An 18,070-nucleotide genomic window follows, 5' to 3' on the forward strand; every position below is an offset into this window, starting at 1 on the left:
AAAGATGATACGCTGAATTAATCTATTAAGGAGAAAAAAATGCAACTTACTTTTTTCTTTTTCCTTAAGTTGACCTTCACGCCATCCACCGATACCACGATGTTGACTTTTTTCTTCTTGATGTTCTTCACCTTAAACTCATACTGTGGAGAGAAGAGAGACATGCAGAGATTCATCAGTTCCACAGGTATTTAAGAGGCACTGTAAAAATCCTTTAGTTAAAATATGTTGGGACTTCTGGACTCGTGAGTCTGATGAGTCATGGAATAAAAAGATCATAGCATGGAGGGAAGTGATCACATTTTTCACTGTTAAATCTACATTTCCAACTCACTATCTTTTTGAGTAATCAAAGTGGATATTGACTTAGGCTGTACTTGTTTCTCTGTATTTTTTTTTTACACGGTTCTAGATATTTTTGTACATGACAGGAAAAGATGATCACCACAGACACACAAAAATACGAAAAAGCAGATGAAAAAGACAAAACAAAGAAAAGGACGAAGATGGAGAAAAGGAAAAACGCAAGAAAATGGAAAATTAATCCCAAGAAGATGAAGACGTCCAAGAAAAAAGTCAAAGAAAAGGAAGATCAAGAAGAAGAAGAAGTCAGCTTAGAGGTTGAAAGAGGTGAGTATTTTCACCGCTTCATATCGGACTCAATAGGAGATTGATATCAGAACCATATCTGGTTGATCTGGCTTCACTCTGATATTGTGAATGAACACAATAGAAAAGATCGATGAAATACAACTCCACAGCTTTTCATCATCCGCGCAGGAACAAAAGCCGGTTATTTCAAAAGCAACTGGAAACAGCATCCGGCTATAAAATAAGAAACCGACTACTTAAATAAGTTTCCTGTGAAATCGAACCTCAACTGCATCGTGTTGCAGAAAAATGTCCCTGAGAGCAGTCTGACAGGCAGTGCTCCTCTACGCCACAGTTAATTCAAACACCATAAACCAGCCGGAGCGCGCTCACTCGCCTCCGCCACCTCCAGCCGCGAGCTGTCAAGCAGCACCACTTTATGGAAGCCCATTGTTTACCGATCAAATGAGGAGCAGCACTGAAAAGATTACTCGGTTCTCCTATTACTACAGGAATCCTGCGTCCGTGTGCATGCACCTACGCAATCATAACTCTCCGACTACCTTCTCCATATTGGTAGCATTCTGAATGAGTGGGCTGTAATTGAGTCGTATGGCAGCGGCCGTCACGGCGCCGTGCCGCAGTGCCATCTGTACGTCTGTTTTCTGACTGTCAGCGCTCTGCCTGGCTATTTGTCGCGTCTCGCTGGGTGATGCGTTACTGTGCTTCTGCTAAAGGACATTCATTAATGGCTCACAAGGCAGAGGTTGTATGTAAATAAACAAAGAGTATTACAAGTCGCAATTCTGAGATGCTGCTTGAATCCAATCGTGGTCTCAGGTACTGACGCTCGTGGGAAATCTACTCAGTGTGAGGAAGTGAGAAATCGAAACTCAAGAGCTCAAGGAAAACACCAATCCTGGCATGAGATGCTGTCTGGATGGAGCAATACTCGACAAATGATGTAGACTTTCTCGTCTATCCTCAGCAAACACACACAGAAAAAAAAGGCAGCCATATGTCACTTTAAGTTTTAAGGAAGTCCTTTAACTATCAGAGGTGACCTTGCACAATCACCTGGAGCTCTGACTCAGAGCTCGCCAACAATCTGCAACGTCTCACACACAGCTGCTACTAATAAAAATAAAAAAAGCAGCCTAATTGCATTTATTACGATTAGTTTGCATTTCATTTCATCACATCTAAATCAAGTCTGAAAGTAGACGTCAAGTTCTTCCACCTGCTTTCTAGAAATATGTCGACTGAGAAATCTCTCGGCTCCCGTTTTATTTTAAAACAATAGCTTTCAAACTATGAGTGCGCCTCCTCTTTGTGGAGCTTTGGTGGGGTCTGAGGGATGCCTTTTTATGAGAAATTATCTTAATAAAACATATTCTTAGAACTGACATGAATGGATATCAATGAAATAAACTTCAGTGCAGAATCATAGGCGTTGAAGACTGTATATGAAGACTGATCTGACATTTTAAATGAAAATCCTCTAACCAGCAAGAAAAGGGTCATGATTAAGGTCAATGGATAAACTCTTGTGCAAAACAAGAACAGTTACAAATTCACCCAAAAGATCATGACACTGGACATGAGAGCGAGATGCTCATCCTCCCACGTTTTGAAAAGCCCTGCTTTAAAGGGCTCATATTCTGCAAAATTCACTTTCTAAAGGTTTTCCAGCAGAAATAATCGTCCCCATACCTGGAATGACGCCCCAGAAGTGAAGACAGTCTGTCCTCTCTCTCCCTGGCTTGTTTCAGTTTTTAAAAAGTGTGTTGCTCCAACCAGCCAATCAGAAATCAAACCCTATATAGTGTCATCGGGGGTTTAGCAAATCCCAATCAAGGTAGGCTCCTCCCTTTGACTCCTCCCACAATTAGGCAGCTCTGCTCTGGCACATGACACCACGAGAGGAAGCACTTCCTCCTCTTCCCAAGATGGGCATGTGTGGGCGGAGCCAGTCCAGCTCACACAGACACAGCAGATTTTGAATGAAGCTCCTATGATCCAATATTCCAATGGAGGAAAATCAAGGAGAAGCTGGATTTGGAGCAATATACTTTGAATACAATGTTTGTTGACCAACGAGACCATGTGAACGTGTTGAAAAGCTGGAGAATATGACCCCTGAAATGGTTGTGTGATGTTTTATTACTCGTCCTTAAGCTGATCTTTGTTCCCATGCTCTGTGACTCCATAATGAGCTTTTCATCATGTACAAGTGCAATTCTACAATTTTGAGTATGGATACCTTTTATTGACTTGAATCTATCAACATTTCATCAACATACAGTATTAACAATTCAGAATTAACAACTCAGATTTCTCTGAATACATCAGACACTGAGGGTTTTGCCCTCGACTCAAAACAAGCCCTCAAATCAGACATCAATGTGTGCGTTGAAATTATATCAGCATGATGACAAGGTGAATCAGCATGTATGATTGGTTGCAATATAATGGCAGAGATCGCAGAATGCACATGTCAGGGCTCCGCCAGCATCGCTTTAAAAAGAAAAGAAAAAAGAAAAACGGAAACGGTTCATGAACTACTGGGCAACAACCCAATCTGCTCCTTACTGTGCCTAGCGTGCTACAACAATCCTGGCTGTTCGGGTGTCTGTTTGTCCAACGTTCTACAACAAGTGCAAGATCCGTTTGCCAAGAGTTCAATGAGGCATCTGTACCAAGGCAAAGGCTCAGCTGCTGTCCTCCAGCGTGGAGAATCAAACGCTACAGGTCTTACAATAATACCACATTAGTCAGTAGGAATAAAAACCTCAGCGTGTGAGGATATTTGTGAGCTCCTCCATTGTTTGTTGCATGTGTGTCAACATCCACTTTTGCCATTTAAACAACAGATTGTCTGTGGACAATGTCGGTTTCATGACCCATAAAGGTTCAATGAATCTAAATTTAAAAGGAGCAGCAGAACAACAGGCAGCATTTTAATGTATTGTGGATTAAGAGTGACGTCTGTCTTTTCCCTTTTTTAAGCTACTTTGTTCACTGGAAAACGAGTTCAGCATGCACTAGTTAAAGTTACAGCTATAAAAAAAAAAGCCTTTGTGATACTGTGTGGAAGTTCATCCACACTGAATTCAAGAAAGATTCAAATTACAGTCATGCTGTGGAAAATTTGATTTGGATATTCTGATCTGTTTTGTTTCTGTCAGTGAACTACATGTTTTTAAAGTCTTTATACTGAACACGGTTAAAGCATTTGAAAAGTATTGTGTAAACATACAAGCAGATCAGATCAAATCAATGAAGGCATTAATCGTTTTAATTCCTTAAGAGTTACAATATTTGAATTCAACGTGCACTTTATCATATCATTTGTGAAAAACTTGTCATCCTTGCCACTGCATTATTAGAAAACCAAGGACACAAACTGGACATAGCACATGAGGAGTGACGAGTTTCAAGTTGTGTTTTTCCTGAACTCCGTTTGCTAATGACCCATAACAACAACTCATTTTTAGCTTATGTAAACATCAGTGTGATGATACCTGGTGATAATGTTCGGCGAGGCAATTTTCAACAATTAAGTGCGCCATTTTAATTAAAATGATCGGGCACAAAAAAAAAAAAAAAAAAAAAGATATAATGACTCTTTTCACAGTGTTTTGGTTTCCAATTACAGTTTGTATATCGAGGCTTAATTGTTCCCTACAGATTAGTGGGCTGTGAAAGTGATGCTGCTTTTCAAACAAAACACATGTAGTGCCAACTTATGTACGCGAGTGGGTTCAATTCTGAGGGAAACAACCGGCAAGCCAGAGGATTGTGAGCAAGAGCCCAGACAGAGCAAGAACCATGGTTTAAGATCAGTTGCACAAGTTAAATCCACTTTTTAAAAATATGGATCCATTAAGCCAAACTCGCTTATCCTTCGAGTATTGACATTGAGGAGCTACTTCATGGACAAAGAGAGACAGGCAAGCATTCACGCGCAGGAACTCTTTACTTTATGGAGAGCCCAGAACAAAACCAAGGACACTCAGGGAAGGAAAAAACAAACAAAAAAACAGCTCTTGAAAGTGCAAAAACAACAGGAAACTCTCAGGTTGGGAGGCTAAAGTGACACAAAACGCAGCAGGTGGGCTTAACTCCTCACGCTCATTTGCACATTTTCAGCTGGAGTGTATAAAACCACCCAACAATACTGCGAGTGAGTTCATGTACTCGACTTTTGAGCAAAAAACAACAACAAAACAACGTATGATGAAGGCAGTTGGAAACAAACTTGGAGAATGAGCCCTGGCGAACATAAAGACTGTGATTTAAACATCTATTGCAGTCTGGGCTCGGCCGGAAGAATGAAAACAGCAGCAGAGAAAGGCGGCAGATCTGTCGAACGTGGTACGGGAGCTGGAACCGACCTCACATTACCACATGAAACAAACACAAATTGCATATTTCCATCACCTTTTCCCGCACCGCATTTTGTTGTTTGACTAGCAATCTTCTACTGATGTCTCCGTGATGAACCTTCAACTGCAACCTCTCTCAAGGAATTCGGCAAACACTGCGAGGGAAATCAGGCTAATGCATGCGGTGAGGGCAGGAGAGTGTGCTTGAACGATCTCTGTGAGGTAATAGCACTCTCTGCAAAGGAGAACAAGTGTAACACTCGGTTGGTAAAATTACACTGGACTAACAAAAAGCATTGTTCCAACGGCCGCAGTGGAAAAAAACAATGTGTTGATGCCTTTAACAAGGGACAATAAAGGGACTCTTCATTTCTTATAAAACCAAGACACCACGTCATCCATTCATTATTCCCTCATTTTAAAGTTTGTAAATGTCTCAAGAGTTTTAATTTGTGGGCTGAAAAAAAAAAGGCTGCATTATTTTTATTTTTATTTTTACACAAAATAGACCTTCCTTACTTCTGAATCAGGGCCATCCTGTGTTGGGGTTTGCTTGATTCCATGGTGTGTGTGTGTGTGTGTGTGTGTGTGTGTGTGTGTGTGTGTGTGTGTGTGTGTGTGTGTGTGTGTGTGTGTGTGTGTGTGTGTTGATCCGCGTCAAGTGGACCAGACTTCCCTCATTTCGGATGATCGGCTTCATTTGTATGGGAGGGAAAGCTCGTCTGGTACGGCTCAAACCAGTGAACTCTGGTGCAGGTCGTCTACAATTTGGAAGCAGTGGCGGACTAACCAGGGGATCAAACACAGGAAGTGAACCGAAGACAATGGTGCAGTTTGTGGTGCATTTTAAGTAGAAAGAAGAAACAGGTCCAGCAGTGCTCACATGAGGAAGCCGGAAAACAAAGAAAATGTGAGGAGAATTTCTCATGGGCAGATGTGCAGTAACCTATTGAAACATATATGTCCAGATGGCTGTACGTCAGTCAGGAGAAGAAGAATGTTTTAGAATTCCTCCATCGTTTGTGGGGGGGGGGGGTGTTTTCGCGGTGGGAGGCGAGTACGGCATGGATGGGTGGATTTCCGTTTTCAGTCTTGGCCAATCATAGAGCTGGAACAATTTATCCTTTGTGTCTTTATAATTCATGGTCGATGTTTCATTGGATCTAGAGCGTCTCTTGTAACTGCATGTCGCAGCGGTTTAGTCAACTTTCCCCGCAATAACCTGACGTGAAAGATTCCCGGCAAATCCTGGCAAATAGCTCAAGAGAACCTAAAACAGGCATTTATGGATGGATGATCACATGAATAGATGTATGGTTGGTTGGTTGATCACATGAATGCATGGACGGAGGGACGGATAGACGATCATCTGGATTTGCATGCAGATTTGGTGATGGATGGACATTCATGTCGTCACTCTGTCGTTCCCCTGAGTTCTACAGTCCCTGTTTGAGTGCACCATTAACCTCCGGGGATGATCACAGCATGCAGCGTTTCTCCCTCTGACTTTATGCAGCACAGCGAAGAAAAACACTCTCATAAACCCGTCTCTTCCCGTCCCAGAATGCCTTGTTTCCTGAATCCACGTCAAACCACCGCACACTCCTCCCAGCAGGCACAGCAGCGATATGACGTAAAATATCTTTATCAGTACGATACGGGAGTGCCTACGCATGTCATAACAACACAGGAACCAAAGGAAGCGCCACGCTCGAGGAACTGCCCACAGCACTGATAAGTCATTTTGTTCTTGTCTACACCACCGACAAGGTGGCGAGAATGTTTTAATGAGCACGGATAACAGTTTATGCCATCTACGATAATCCCAAGTGTCTCTGCTGGATGAGTCTGCAAAAAAAAAAAATTTAAAAAAAAATAAAATCACAGCTGAAATGTCGCCGCGTTCATTAGTTTGACTGAATTTTCGATAATTTTCAGGGGAACGTGGAGGAGAAAGAAAAACGCTGACTCAAGCAGAAATCTGAGCCGATGCGGTCGTTTTTTTTTTTTTTTTTCTTCAATTAAGAAGTTGTACAATAAAAACTGTTTACACAAGCTTTTTGTGACAAGCAGGAATTAAACTGTTGTGTACGAGCTTGCATGCCCTCTGTCTCCGTTCTACGACTCACCGACCGGGATGAAAAGGATAATAACTACCATTCTGTGTTGTGACGTTTTTCTTTTAATTCGAGATCTTGTAAAATATTAAAAGTTCCCAAAAGTGACATAATGTTTCCTGTTGCAAGTAAATTCCTCTACGCCATGACCCAGAAGGCACACGCCAGAAATACCTACATCTCTTCTCTAGTATACATTCACACACACTATTCAGGTGAAAAATGTTAACGTCTTTGTGCTTTGACATTTCTTTCCATCTAAATACCAGGGATCGTTCTCTTGCTTCACACCGCCGGTGACTCCGCCCCGTTTTTACCTCCGCCAATGAAAGTTGATTAAGAAGGTTATGTTTTTGCCTACTTGTACTTCTTGGTTTGTACGCATGTATATGCATTGGACCAACTTTTGGCTTTAACTATTCACCCGAGTTGCATGAATGAATATTTCTGTATTTATTTTTTGTTAATTTCTCCTCGGTTTTCTTTGTTTCTGCCCTGCGGCCAAGAGGTATGAAATAATTAGGACTTGTAATTTCTAATGAGTTAACTGGACAATTTCCTCAAATTTAATTGAGATTAATCACATCTTGCGTTCATATTTTAAATTCTTTATCTACCAACTTTTATTTTTGCGATATGTTTGTCTGTTTTGTTGTGATTTTATTTGTATTTTTTTTTGTTTTGTTTTGTTGTTATTTCTTCTTTTTCATTCATTCATTCTTTCTTTCATTTTGAATTTGTCGACCACAACAGCAAAGTGCATGGAAACATAAATGACACAGACAAATGGAGAACGAGAACCCAGAAGATTTGAACCAGGGAGATTCTCACGGCGAGGCGACAGTGCTAACCACTACCCCACTGGTCCATACAAGGCCTATAGCAAGAAGGCACTCTTGTTTTAATTAAACCATTCTCATCGAAGAAGGGATTTGTTCCTGCATGTTGCTGCTCGGGGTGACAGTAAACAGGATTTGCCTTTGTGCAGCTGTGTCAGGAGGGACCACCTTGGCATGCCAAGCACCGACACAAAATTAACCTGCATGTAAACAAAGTGAGATGAAATGAATGCTTGAATCCAAGAATAGGTCTATCCATCATGCAAATATGTCAGGGCAACAAGTGCAGCCACCATTTCCTGATAAACCGGTAAATCCGTAAAGGTCCCTTCCTCCCGTTCCCACTATAATCCATCATTTTGGCAACAGAGACTCACCGACGCAACTGCGTCGTCAGCCACAGCTGCGACTTTCACTCGCCTGGAGAACGCGACAGAGGACTGCACTTCTGTTGATGACCACAACTCGTGAGGGAGAGACTGAAATATAAAGCCATGCAGACTCCAGCCAGACGTAAAGTAGAACCACTGTGGTCAGGTCACGGTCTGAGAGTTCACTGATCTCAGCGGGGAAGCAGCCAGACTGTTTACGGAGGCAAAGGATCGCTGGTAAAACAATTATTTAAGTAATGTCGACAAAAACACCTGAGGTCATTACGTTACTGTCGTTTGTCAATTTTGTTGACATTGTATTTAAAAGGGTCATATTATGTAAAATTCACTTTCTAAAGGTTTTCCAACAGTACTAATCATCCCCATACCTGGAAGGACGCCCCAAAAGTGAAGACAGTCTGTCCTCTCTCTCCCTGGCTTGTTTCAGTTTTAAAAAGTGTGTTGCTCCAACCAGCCAATCAGAAATCAAACCCTATATAGTGTCATCAGGGCGTTTAGCCAATCACAATCAAGGTAGGCCCTCCCTTTGACTCCTCCCACAATTAGGCAGCTTTGCTCTGGCACATGGCACCACGAGAGGAAGGACTTCCTCCTCTTCCCAAGATGGGCATGTGTGGGCGTTGCCAGTCCAGCTCACACAGACACAGCAGATTCTGAATGCAGCTCCTATGATCCAATATTCTAATGGAGGAAAATCAAGACAAATCTGGATTTGGAACAAAAAACATTGAATACAATAGTTTTTATGTTTGTTCCTAAAGCACAGCGTTTCCTCAGGATTAGATTTTAGCTTTCACTTTATGCCACTTATGCAAGATTCAGCTCAACCTTCACCTCATATTACAAAATAAACTGCACAGCCTCTCACTGATTGATCTTCTCTCAATGAGCTGATAGGACGTTCATGATCTTTATCTTAAAACTCAAAGATGAATAGAAATGACTCTTTATTCCATGCTGCCACATCATTTTTCTGACCTTGTGTTTGATTTATTTCATTAATATCTATACGTCTCTTTCCTCTCCTCTCTTTAAAATCATTCTTGAGTTTTGTCGCATGACATTTCTGTTGTCATAGTGCGCAGCAGTGATGTAGTGATAATACGAAGTTTAATTACCAGCTCAGATCATTAAGTTCACACTTACACAAGCTGAAAGTCAAGGTTTCTTAAATGTGCAAACCGCCGTGTTGTCATTAGCTGCTTGATGAAGTGAAGAACCTGTTTCAGCCTTGACAGATTCATTCTTCTTGCTTCAGTCGACAGCGGGTGCAGTGGAAGACTGGTTAAAACCTCTTCCCTAAACAATTAGAAGAGCTGGTGGAGTTTATTTTAAGGTTCAGGGGCCTTTGATTGTACTTTACAACATTAGACATACATCAGTGGGAGAAGTATCTTAATAAAATGATGATGCGCAGCAGACAATGCCATCATCCATATGGCTCGCCGATTCGTTTTCCAGCTTCAATCCACTGATTACCACACAAGTTAAAAGTTAAATAACATAATGGAAGCAAAACCTACATTAAGAATGCACTAGACCTTTGTAATAGTTTCACATTTAAACGTTAACAATGGAAAATGCTTGCATTAATTGAGTTGGGAATATATGAAGAATTCAGCTTGTTGTAGGCAAAAAAGTTTCACTTTTGCACTTAAAATGTGATTGATTTGATCAAGAAATACAGTTTCTGATGTGGACGATGTGCTGAGTGACGTCAGGTTTCTGTCACAGTTGTGGAAATGTGTGAGTTTAATAGCATTTTCCTATTTGGAAGTCTGAATTTTCTCTTTTACGTGTGTATACATTATAAGCATGAGCACCAATGTAGGACAAGTGTCCAGTAATGCGAAATTCGAAGTTAACATTCGACCAGAAGAATCTAAATATTAAAATTACAGGTGGGTTACAGGTCCGAACAGAATAATGTCAAAGTATTTGGTTCCCAAATACTTTTATCTGCCAAAATCTGCGTAATCAATGTCATTCCATGATTTTCACACACAAGCAAACACTTGAAATTACATTAATAATGTCCATCATTAAATCACACTGTGATGTCTGTGAATCTGTAGACGTGTTAAGGTAAGTCTGTCCTAACATCACAAAATGCAGGATGACATTTCATACAGACTGAAAGAAGTAATACGAGGGAAGTTACTCTGTTAGTACTACTATAAGGAGCCAAATAAACAATAAACCCGACAGACATACGTTGAAAACATGTCATGAGTATAAACTGAATACCAGAGACAGTATTTCTGCGCTCACAGTATGTGACGTCTCGGTAATCAAGTCAAGTCATACATAATGTGGCGAGATGCAAAAACATTTTCATCCCTTTTATGTAAACATATATTAATAATTTGTATAAATTGTATTATGCACATGCATTTTATGTATAAATGTTATTTTTCTCTATTGAGTATGTCTCTATGTTACATGTTCCGTTTGCTGCTCAATGTGACCAGAATTGCAAGGACAAAGAAAGTGTTAGGTTAAATATAGAAAAGTAATTTCTCCAAGGACATTAATCAACGATTGTTAATTTTTCATCTAATCTAATCTAATCAATCTAATCATCATTGGTACAGAGGTATATAATATGCAAGGTTATATAACAAAAAAAAAAAAATATATATATATATATATAATTTTTTCTTTACCTACAAAACCCAGCAAAAAGTGCTTCTTAACAAGACAGAGTTTTTTATTTTTATTTATTTTCCAAGCATGAGATTTGGCAGCTCAGCCTTACTTGGAATTTTATGTAATGCTACTTGATGCGTTTTACCTTTATTCCTCATAAATCTTCGAAATTATTCAGCTGACAAAGAGACTTTATTACCCAGGAAATTATCCTCCTAACAAATTTACATTAAATATTTTGGGGGTGGATCAGTTAAAAGAGACCCCCGTTTAATGTCGACACAGCCGGGAATGGAGAATACATAATAATAACAGCTTAAACTTTTATAAAATTGCTTTTTTATTCTTCAAAGTTGTAAAAAAAAAGAAAGAAAAAAAGTAATCTAAGCCTTTACTTCCAAAGCCAAACCAGGAGTTTTTATCTACTGTTACAGGCCTGACTGAGAACCGAGAGCCAATCAGTGTCTTTAAATCACCCAGAAAGAAGAAGCAGACGTCTCTGACTCTTTCGTCCAGAGGAAAACCAAAAGGGATCGCAAGAAGTGGAAGAAGAGAACCAACAATCAGAGGTGTTAGAGAGGAGAGCTGGCTCGCTCCATTCTTCACCACCAGAGGAAACCAGAGCCCTCCTGTAGTGCGGAGCACAATTTTCTGAGGCTCAGTTCTGACTTCACTTCAATCTCAGCTTCTCACAAAATAAATAAATAAATATATAAATAAATAAATCTGTTTTTGTTCTCCTCAGTCATTTATGAGACAGTGCTGCATTTCAAAAGTGACAATATTAGCCCTGCAATACGAAAAAACATGGTCTATTAAAAAAATAAGAACATTTAAATCCAACTCATGCACCAAGTTAGATCGATTTATTGGCAAAAAACGAAGTCATCTGACAAAGACGGCTCTGAAAGTGTAACGTGGGTACGTTTCATCTGCCTGTTCTTTACTGTGGGCAGACTTCAGGTCACCTGACCGCCGTAAATCACATATTGTGTAAATTGTATTGTTCCATTCCATAGGTTGTATTATGGCTAAAAAAAAACCTTTGATCTCTTTCATCTATTTTTAAAACATTTAGTTGTGTGTTTTTGAAAATCAGACACGTCATTATTTAAGGCGCAGAAGCACGCTTGTGGTCAAATGTAACTAAGAGCATCTCCGTGACATCAACTTCCTTCTGGTTCTTTGTTAATCGAAACAAATCGAGGTTTGTTGAGAAAGCTCAATGTAATGTACATCGAAAGAAAAAGTATAAATAGTAATAGTACAGCATAAAATGGATTGGACAGCTAAGGCCACAAGCTATCGTAAAATATTTTTTCACACAAAAATAGACGGGATGTCCACCATGTGTTGTCTTCACGCCAGGGAAGAGTTGGCAGTCTCGTGATCTGGAGTCACCGAAATGATAAAGCAGATGAAATATTCCCACGTCACAACTTCACAGCCGTTTTCGTAAAATGACCTCATTTTGCTCAGTGGACAAACGTCGCTGTTACACAATTAAATGGATTGAGACTGGGTTGCAAATGGACTCTAAATTGAACCCAAACTACAAGAGATGGCTCCCGTCACGGACAAGATGTTTAAACGAGCACGGCGGCATTATTCTAAATACTCATCAGTCCATTTTTTTTCTTCAGTTTAATCTTCATCACTGCTGCAGAAGCCAGAGAGGCAGAGGAAGAAACACCAACATAAAGTCTCGTGCACCCACCAGTTACATGCCACATTTATGGATTCTTGTAACAACGTGCATAAATCTGAATCTGCACACACAGATCTAGATGCAGTTGTATAACTATCAAAACCCTTTTATTGTGACAATTAAAAAAATTAAAAAATCATCCAATAAATGGCAGCTTTCTCCAACGTGCTCCGAGGGGAACTCAAACCAGATGAAGAAAGTCATAGCTGTGACAATATTTTTTTTTTTTATTGCAACTCGTCACTGTCAAGATCTGCAAACAATAATGGATATTAGAATATCATAGTAGCTATTGCTGTGATTTTCCCTCAATTTTAATTGGGGATTTGTGGTGAAAAGAATAAAAAACAGGGTTGTTTGTGTGATGGGAGAAAGCTTAAAGCGGCTGAGCAATCAAAGTCACATTAGTTATCAATCAAAGAGACGACTTAATTAAATTGCGATTATGGTTTTGTCGTTATTTTATTTTTCAATTTGTGACTGTAATCATCAGACATCCACACGTACCCAACGAGGAACTAAAAGACTTTTATTTACAGCTTTGTCAATATAAATGTGAAAGAAATAAAACGTAAAATAGAAGAATACCACTGCTGACAGGTCTTCATCACGACCAGAAGAAGCTGGGCGAACTCGCAGGCCCCGCCCCCTCACAACAGACACACTCCTGTGAGGCGGCATTTTGACTTTTTATCCACTTTTTTTTTAGAATTTTACTTTTTTTTTTTTTTTTTGCTGAACCGTTTCAGTAATAACTGATGAACTTTGTGTCCGAGTGATGCATTCAGGTACATCACGTAAACTCCGATCAGTGCTACATGCTACATGCTAACCTGCTCTGGGGCTCACACAGGAGCGAGGCTACACACTAAACATGATTAGAATATGACTGATAGTCATTAGCGAGCCGGAACATGTGTGCGCGTAAATAGTCCTGTCGCGGGAGTAAAGAAGAAAAATCCACACAAGCGTTTGAAGAAGATTCTTAGCCCGGAAGGTTATTAGCACAGCCCAGACAAATTTGGGAGGAGGAGCTGAGCAGACAAACAAACAAACAAAAAAAAAACTCAAGAAACTCAAAATTTAGCTGGACCATCATTACAGACTCCGGGCCTTATGCATGTGCACGTCGTCATGGAAACACGATGCTGAATGCTGTTTATGAGACGATATTTGGTTCAGCTTCTTCACCACCTCTTGGTCTGCATGACTGGGACGAAAACACACAAACTCTGCAGGAATACCACTTCACGACAAAAAAAAAAAATAAACAAACGACAGAAGTGACCAACTCTTACACGTCCGTATCTGCCGTTAAAAACCTCTTGTTGACCACACGTCACAAGGGTTGTCAGTTTCTCAAATGAGTTCTCCTTTTCTTGCCCACCAGAAAACTTTCCACCCCTTCCTCACACCTGTGTTATTGGTCCCCCTGGGTTTCCTTTTCTCTCACTTTCAACCATCCATCTTAATCTGAGCCTTTTACTGCTGCTCATTCTTGTGGATCTGTGTGTGTTCATCTCCCACTGCCTCTCTACTCTGTCATTTTTTTATTTATTATTTTTACTTTTTGCCTCTATTCCCACGGGCAAGTTGATAGAGCATCTCGAGCCCCTTGTGTGCCCACACACACACACACACACACACACACACACACACACACACACACACACACACACACACACACACACACACACACACACACACACACACACACACACACACACACACACACACACACACACACACACACTGTCTTTTTCTTTGCACATCACCCCCTGCCGCCCCACTTCCGTTTCTCTCCACAGACTGATGGCTGATTCAATCTCGAGCAATGTTGTTTATGAAAAGGGATTCCATTTTCAGAAGCCATTTGTGTTTAGGACGTTCCCGGGTCCATCACCTTTCGTCAATCTCAGCAGCCACGTGGTGCCACAGTTTCAATCAGGGCCAAAATTAGCAACTGAATATATGGAGGTGTACACAACCTCGCACACTCATCGGGCTGCAAGTCAAGCTGCGCATTTAGCATTTAATAAGAATTATGTGAGAATATTTTTCAGAAAAATCTAATTAGTCTTTTTTTTGTTTTATTTTACCATCCCAGTCATTTCTTATTGGAACAATAAAGAAGCCCAAACTACTTTTGAAGCTCTCAATCATTGAATCATTGAAAAAAAACAAGACTAATTTACACAATTCAATAAAAAAACGGAAAATGTGCTGTTTGAATATGCAACCTCTGACGCTTCTAATAATGGCAGTTTGTATTATGGTAAAACAGGCAGAAAGGTCAGACAAGAGGAAGTGTTGCTAAAACTTAAACTTATTTAAATCTATTGAGCAAAAATACACGTTGCATGTTTTCCCTGCTTTGGCTTTCTTTGTCCAGCTTAACCATATAACATAAGACTTGGTTATAAGGTGAACTGGTGAATTTAAAGCAGAGACAACACTTGTTTCATTACATGGTCGGGATCAAAGTTACAAAACAAATAGAAAATAGAGTAATGACAAAGTTTTAACATTGGTGCAAAACAGGAGACTGCAGCAAACAAGCATGCATTTCTCCATCATGCATTCAATGAACAACAAGGCGACATGTCACCGTCACGTGACGTGTTTGTTCTGCACTACTTTACTGCACCAAACTATGTTTGCCAGCACATCTGTTCTCTAAGCTGTTTGGTTGGTTTGCACCTGTGTGTGTGTGTGTGTGTGTGTGTCAGGCATTTCCACCGATTGTCCATATAAACACATCACACGCCACTCCAAGGCTCCAGCTCCAGTCGGACCAAACACAACAAGTGTGAACAGAATCTGGGAAAATCCTGAGTCCTGAGAGGGTGACGAGGACACGACACAGACAGAGGCTGGTTTAAAAAAATGTAAAATAAATAAAGAAATACAGACAGGATATCTGAACACAGCCAAAGCAGAAACCATGAAAAACTACGATTTCTGTCACACTTCAATGTAAAAACAGATTTTTCATGTTATGCTGTGAAACATTTGTGTTCTGAATATTATGGAAAACATCAAAATGGACTTTTATTTTGTTATCACAATCTAATCACATCATGTTATTCCGATCTTGCTCACTTTCCAACATCCTCGTGTTTTACTTCTTTGTCTTCTACCTCTCGCTTGGCAGATTCAATCAGCGTCACAACGGGGTTTGACTCTGACCGACACGACGCTCCAATTTTTCTGTCATTTGAATAACAAAATCAGACAGTGACAGAATATCTCTCTTGTCTCCCTGCCTCTCCTGATGAGTGACACTTTGAAGCATCTTGGTAAACCGAGCAACAGGAAGCTGAACACTGATGAAAGACAACAAGCGGCACTGAGTCTGTTAGACGTCTCACACTCATTTTACTGCCTTCGAATAATATCGCATTTGCAAAACTCTTGAAATGTTAACATTTAAATATAAAGCTATGTGGAAAGATTTGAGAAGCACAAAGCGACGCATTAAGTAAAACCGACAGGAGAGAAGATCTACAGCGTTTCAACCCTTTTAAGCCACTTTTAAAAACATGAGCAAACCTGATGCCAAAAGGACAAACATCCAACTTACAAATGCAGTTCCAAAACATGCCGGTCGTAGTCGTTAAGTCTTTTTTGCTCCTTACAGAAATTCCGCCCGATTGTTTGGGATCAACAGAGGATCACTCAACATAATCAGAATTACCTCGAAACATTAAAAGAAAATCATCTTTAAAATCCTCTGCAAACAAGTAAAAAATATGCTGCGATTGGAAGTCGGGTTAGTCATGGCGATCTTTTTTCTCCTGGTCGTAGTACACAAGTAATACACATGGCAGGCCCGTAGGTGGCGCTGTAATGCTGCCACTGCAACACGACAAAAACAAAGAAGAAGAAACAGAGGATGAAAAAAATAAGAGGGATCGACAATCGTATCGTATCGTCTTATTAAACCAAATAGCATCAGTAGCTTCTGCAGCGCCACCTGGAGTATGTAGTCTGCCACTGTATCTTTGATATATCTTTAGTTCGAACATTTTACAAATAAAATAGATATAGAATAACAATGCTACGACTACTAATAATAATGACAATTTCTTTTTTATAAAAATCATGACATCAAAACTCAATCTTCTATAATAATATTATATATTTTTCTGTCCCAACAGGAGACTACCGATATTCTCTCTTAATTATCTAACTAGATTTTTTTTTTTTTTTTTAAAAGGTTTTAAGTGACGTCGCGGAGAAGGGTGGAGGTGGAGCGATGACGTCATTGTTTTCAGCGAATGTGGCTGCACAGTGTGCACGTAAAGTTCTCCACCTTTAATTTCTCCTGTTTCCATAATAACATTTTGCAAATTGGAGGTCGTCCCGGTCTTGACTTTGTCAACTGACAAGTGAATTTATGAACACCTTTCCTAAACCTGGAGCTGGTGTTCTCCCATATGCCTGAAAAAAAATATTAATATGATGTATAATTGATATATATATAGGGGGGGGGGGGGGGGATGAAAAGCAAGACATTTTATCATCTGGCTTTTCTCCAGTGCAACAAAAAAACAATCCACCTCTTTCCTCTTCAGCCGTGATAAATGAGACTTTTCCAAACTCTTGGCAGTGTCCTGTTGTGTCCTACAGCAAACAAGGGAAATCTATTTGCCTGTCAACTGTCACAACTTTAATGCATAGTTCAACACTTTCCCTTCGCACACTCTGTCACTGTCTTCACACGTCGGGTCCTCCTTCCCAACTCTTCTGTGCCTCAAATGATCAATGTTTTGGTTTCTTTTTCTTTCCTGTTTTCCCTCCCCGTCCGTTTCTTCTGTGGTCGGATGTCTGTACCCATGTCGGATGGATTTAAAGGTGACAAATGCTGATCACGACATCTGAAGAATAATAAAATTATACTCCCTCGCTCTCACCTGAGCAATACATGAATCAATACCAATCCTCACAATTCAAAGTATTAGATGATAGTATTACATACTTTTTTTTCCACTCTTTTATAAATGTTTTACTACCAAAAGCATACATCAGCTCGTGGATTTTTTCAGACAGAGCATCAGTTTCTGTCATCATCTCCCACTTTTTCCTCATCATCATCCTCCTTCCACCGACGGTCAGCGGAAGGAAGGGAGGGAAGGGAGATGAATCACGGAGGCTTTTCTTTGCTCTTATTGAACCATGTCAGAGGAGAAATCCCTCTCTCCCCCAAAAGGATAGAGAGACAAACTCAATTTAGAGGTTGCTGGTGTATCGACAAATCACTTCCAGCGGGCTTTTATTTCCAAGGCCGAGCCGGCGCCTCTAATGGCCCTTATTGGTTAGAGAGATTACTGCTCACTTTCATTCATAAAAGTTTTTATTTGACGATGAATGCAGCAAATTATAT

The 18,070-nt window shown here is 40.1% G+C and overlaps 1 protein-coding gene across 1 annotated transcript in view; it reads right to left on the reverse strand.

Moving 5' to 3' along the window:
* LOC308115865 (carboxyl-terminal PDZ ligand of neuronal nitric oxide synthase protein-like) overlaps positions 1-18,070 on the reverse strand; it is a 210,466-nt gene that overhangs the window by 128,628 nt on the left and 63,768 nt on the right. Inside the window, exon 3 of the mRNA XM_080473688.1 lies at positions 51-143. Within this exon, the coding sequence (XP_080329814.1) occupies positions 51-143 (93 nt within the window). The remainder of the gene's footprint in view (positions 1-50; positions 144-18,070) is intronic.

This window comes from Lipophrys pholis (genome assembly GCF_963383615.2).
Source record: "Lipophrys pholis genome assembly, chromosome: 10".
NCBI lineage: Eukaryota > Metazoa > Chordata > Actinopteri > Blenniiformes > Blenniidae > Lipophrys > Lipophrys pholis.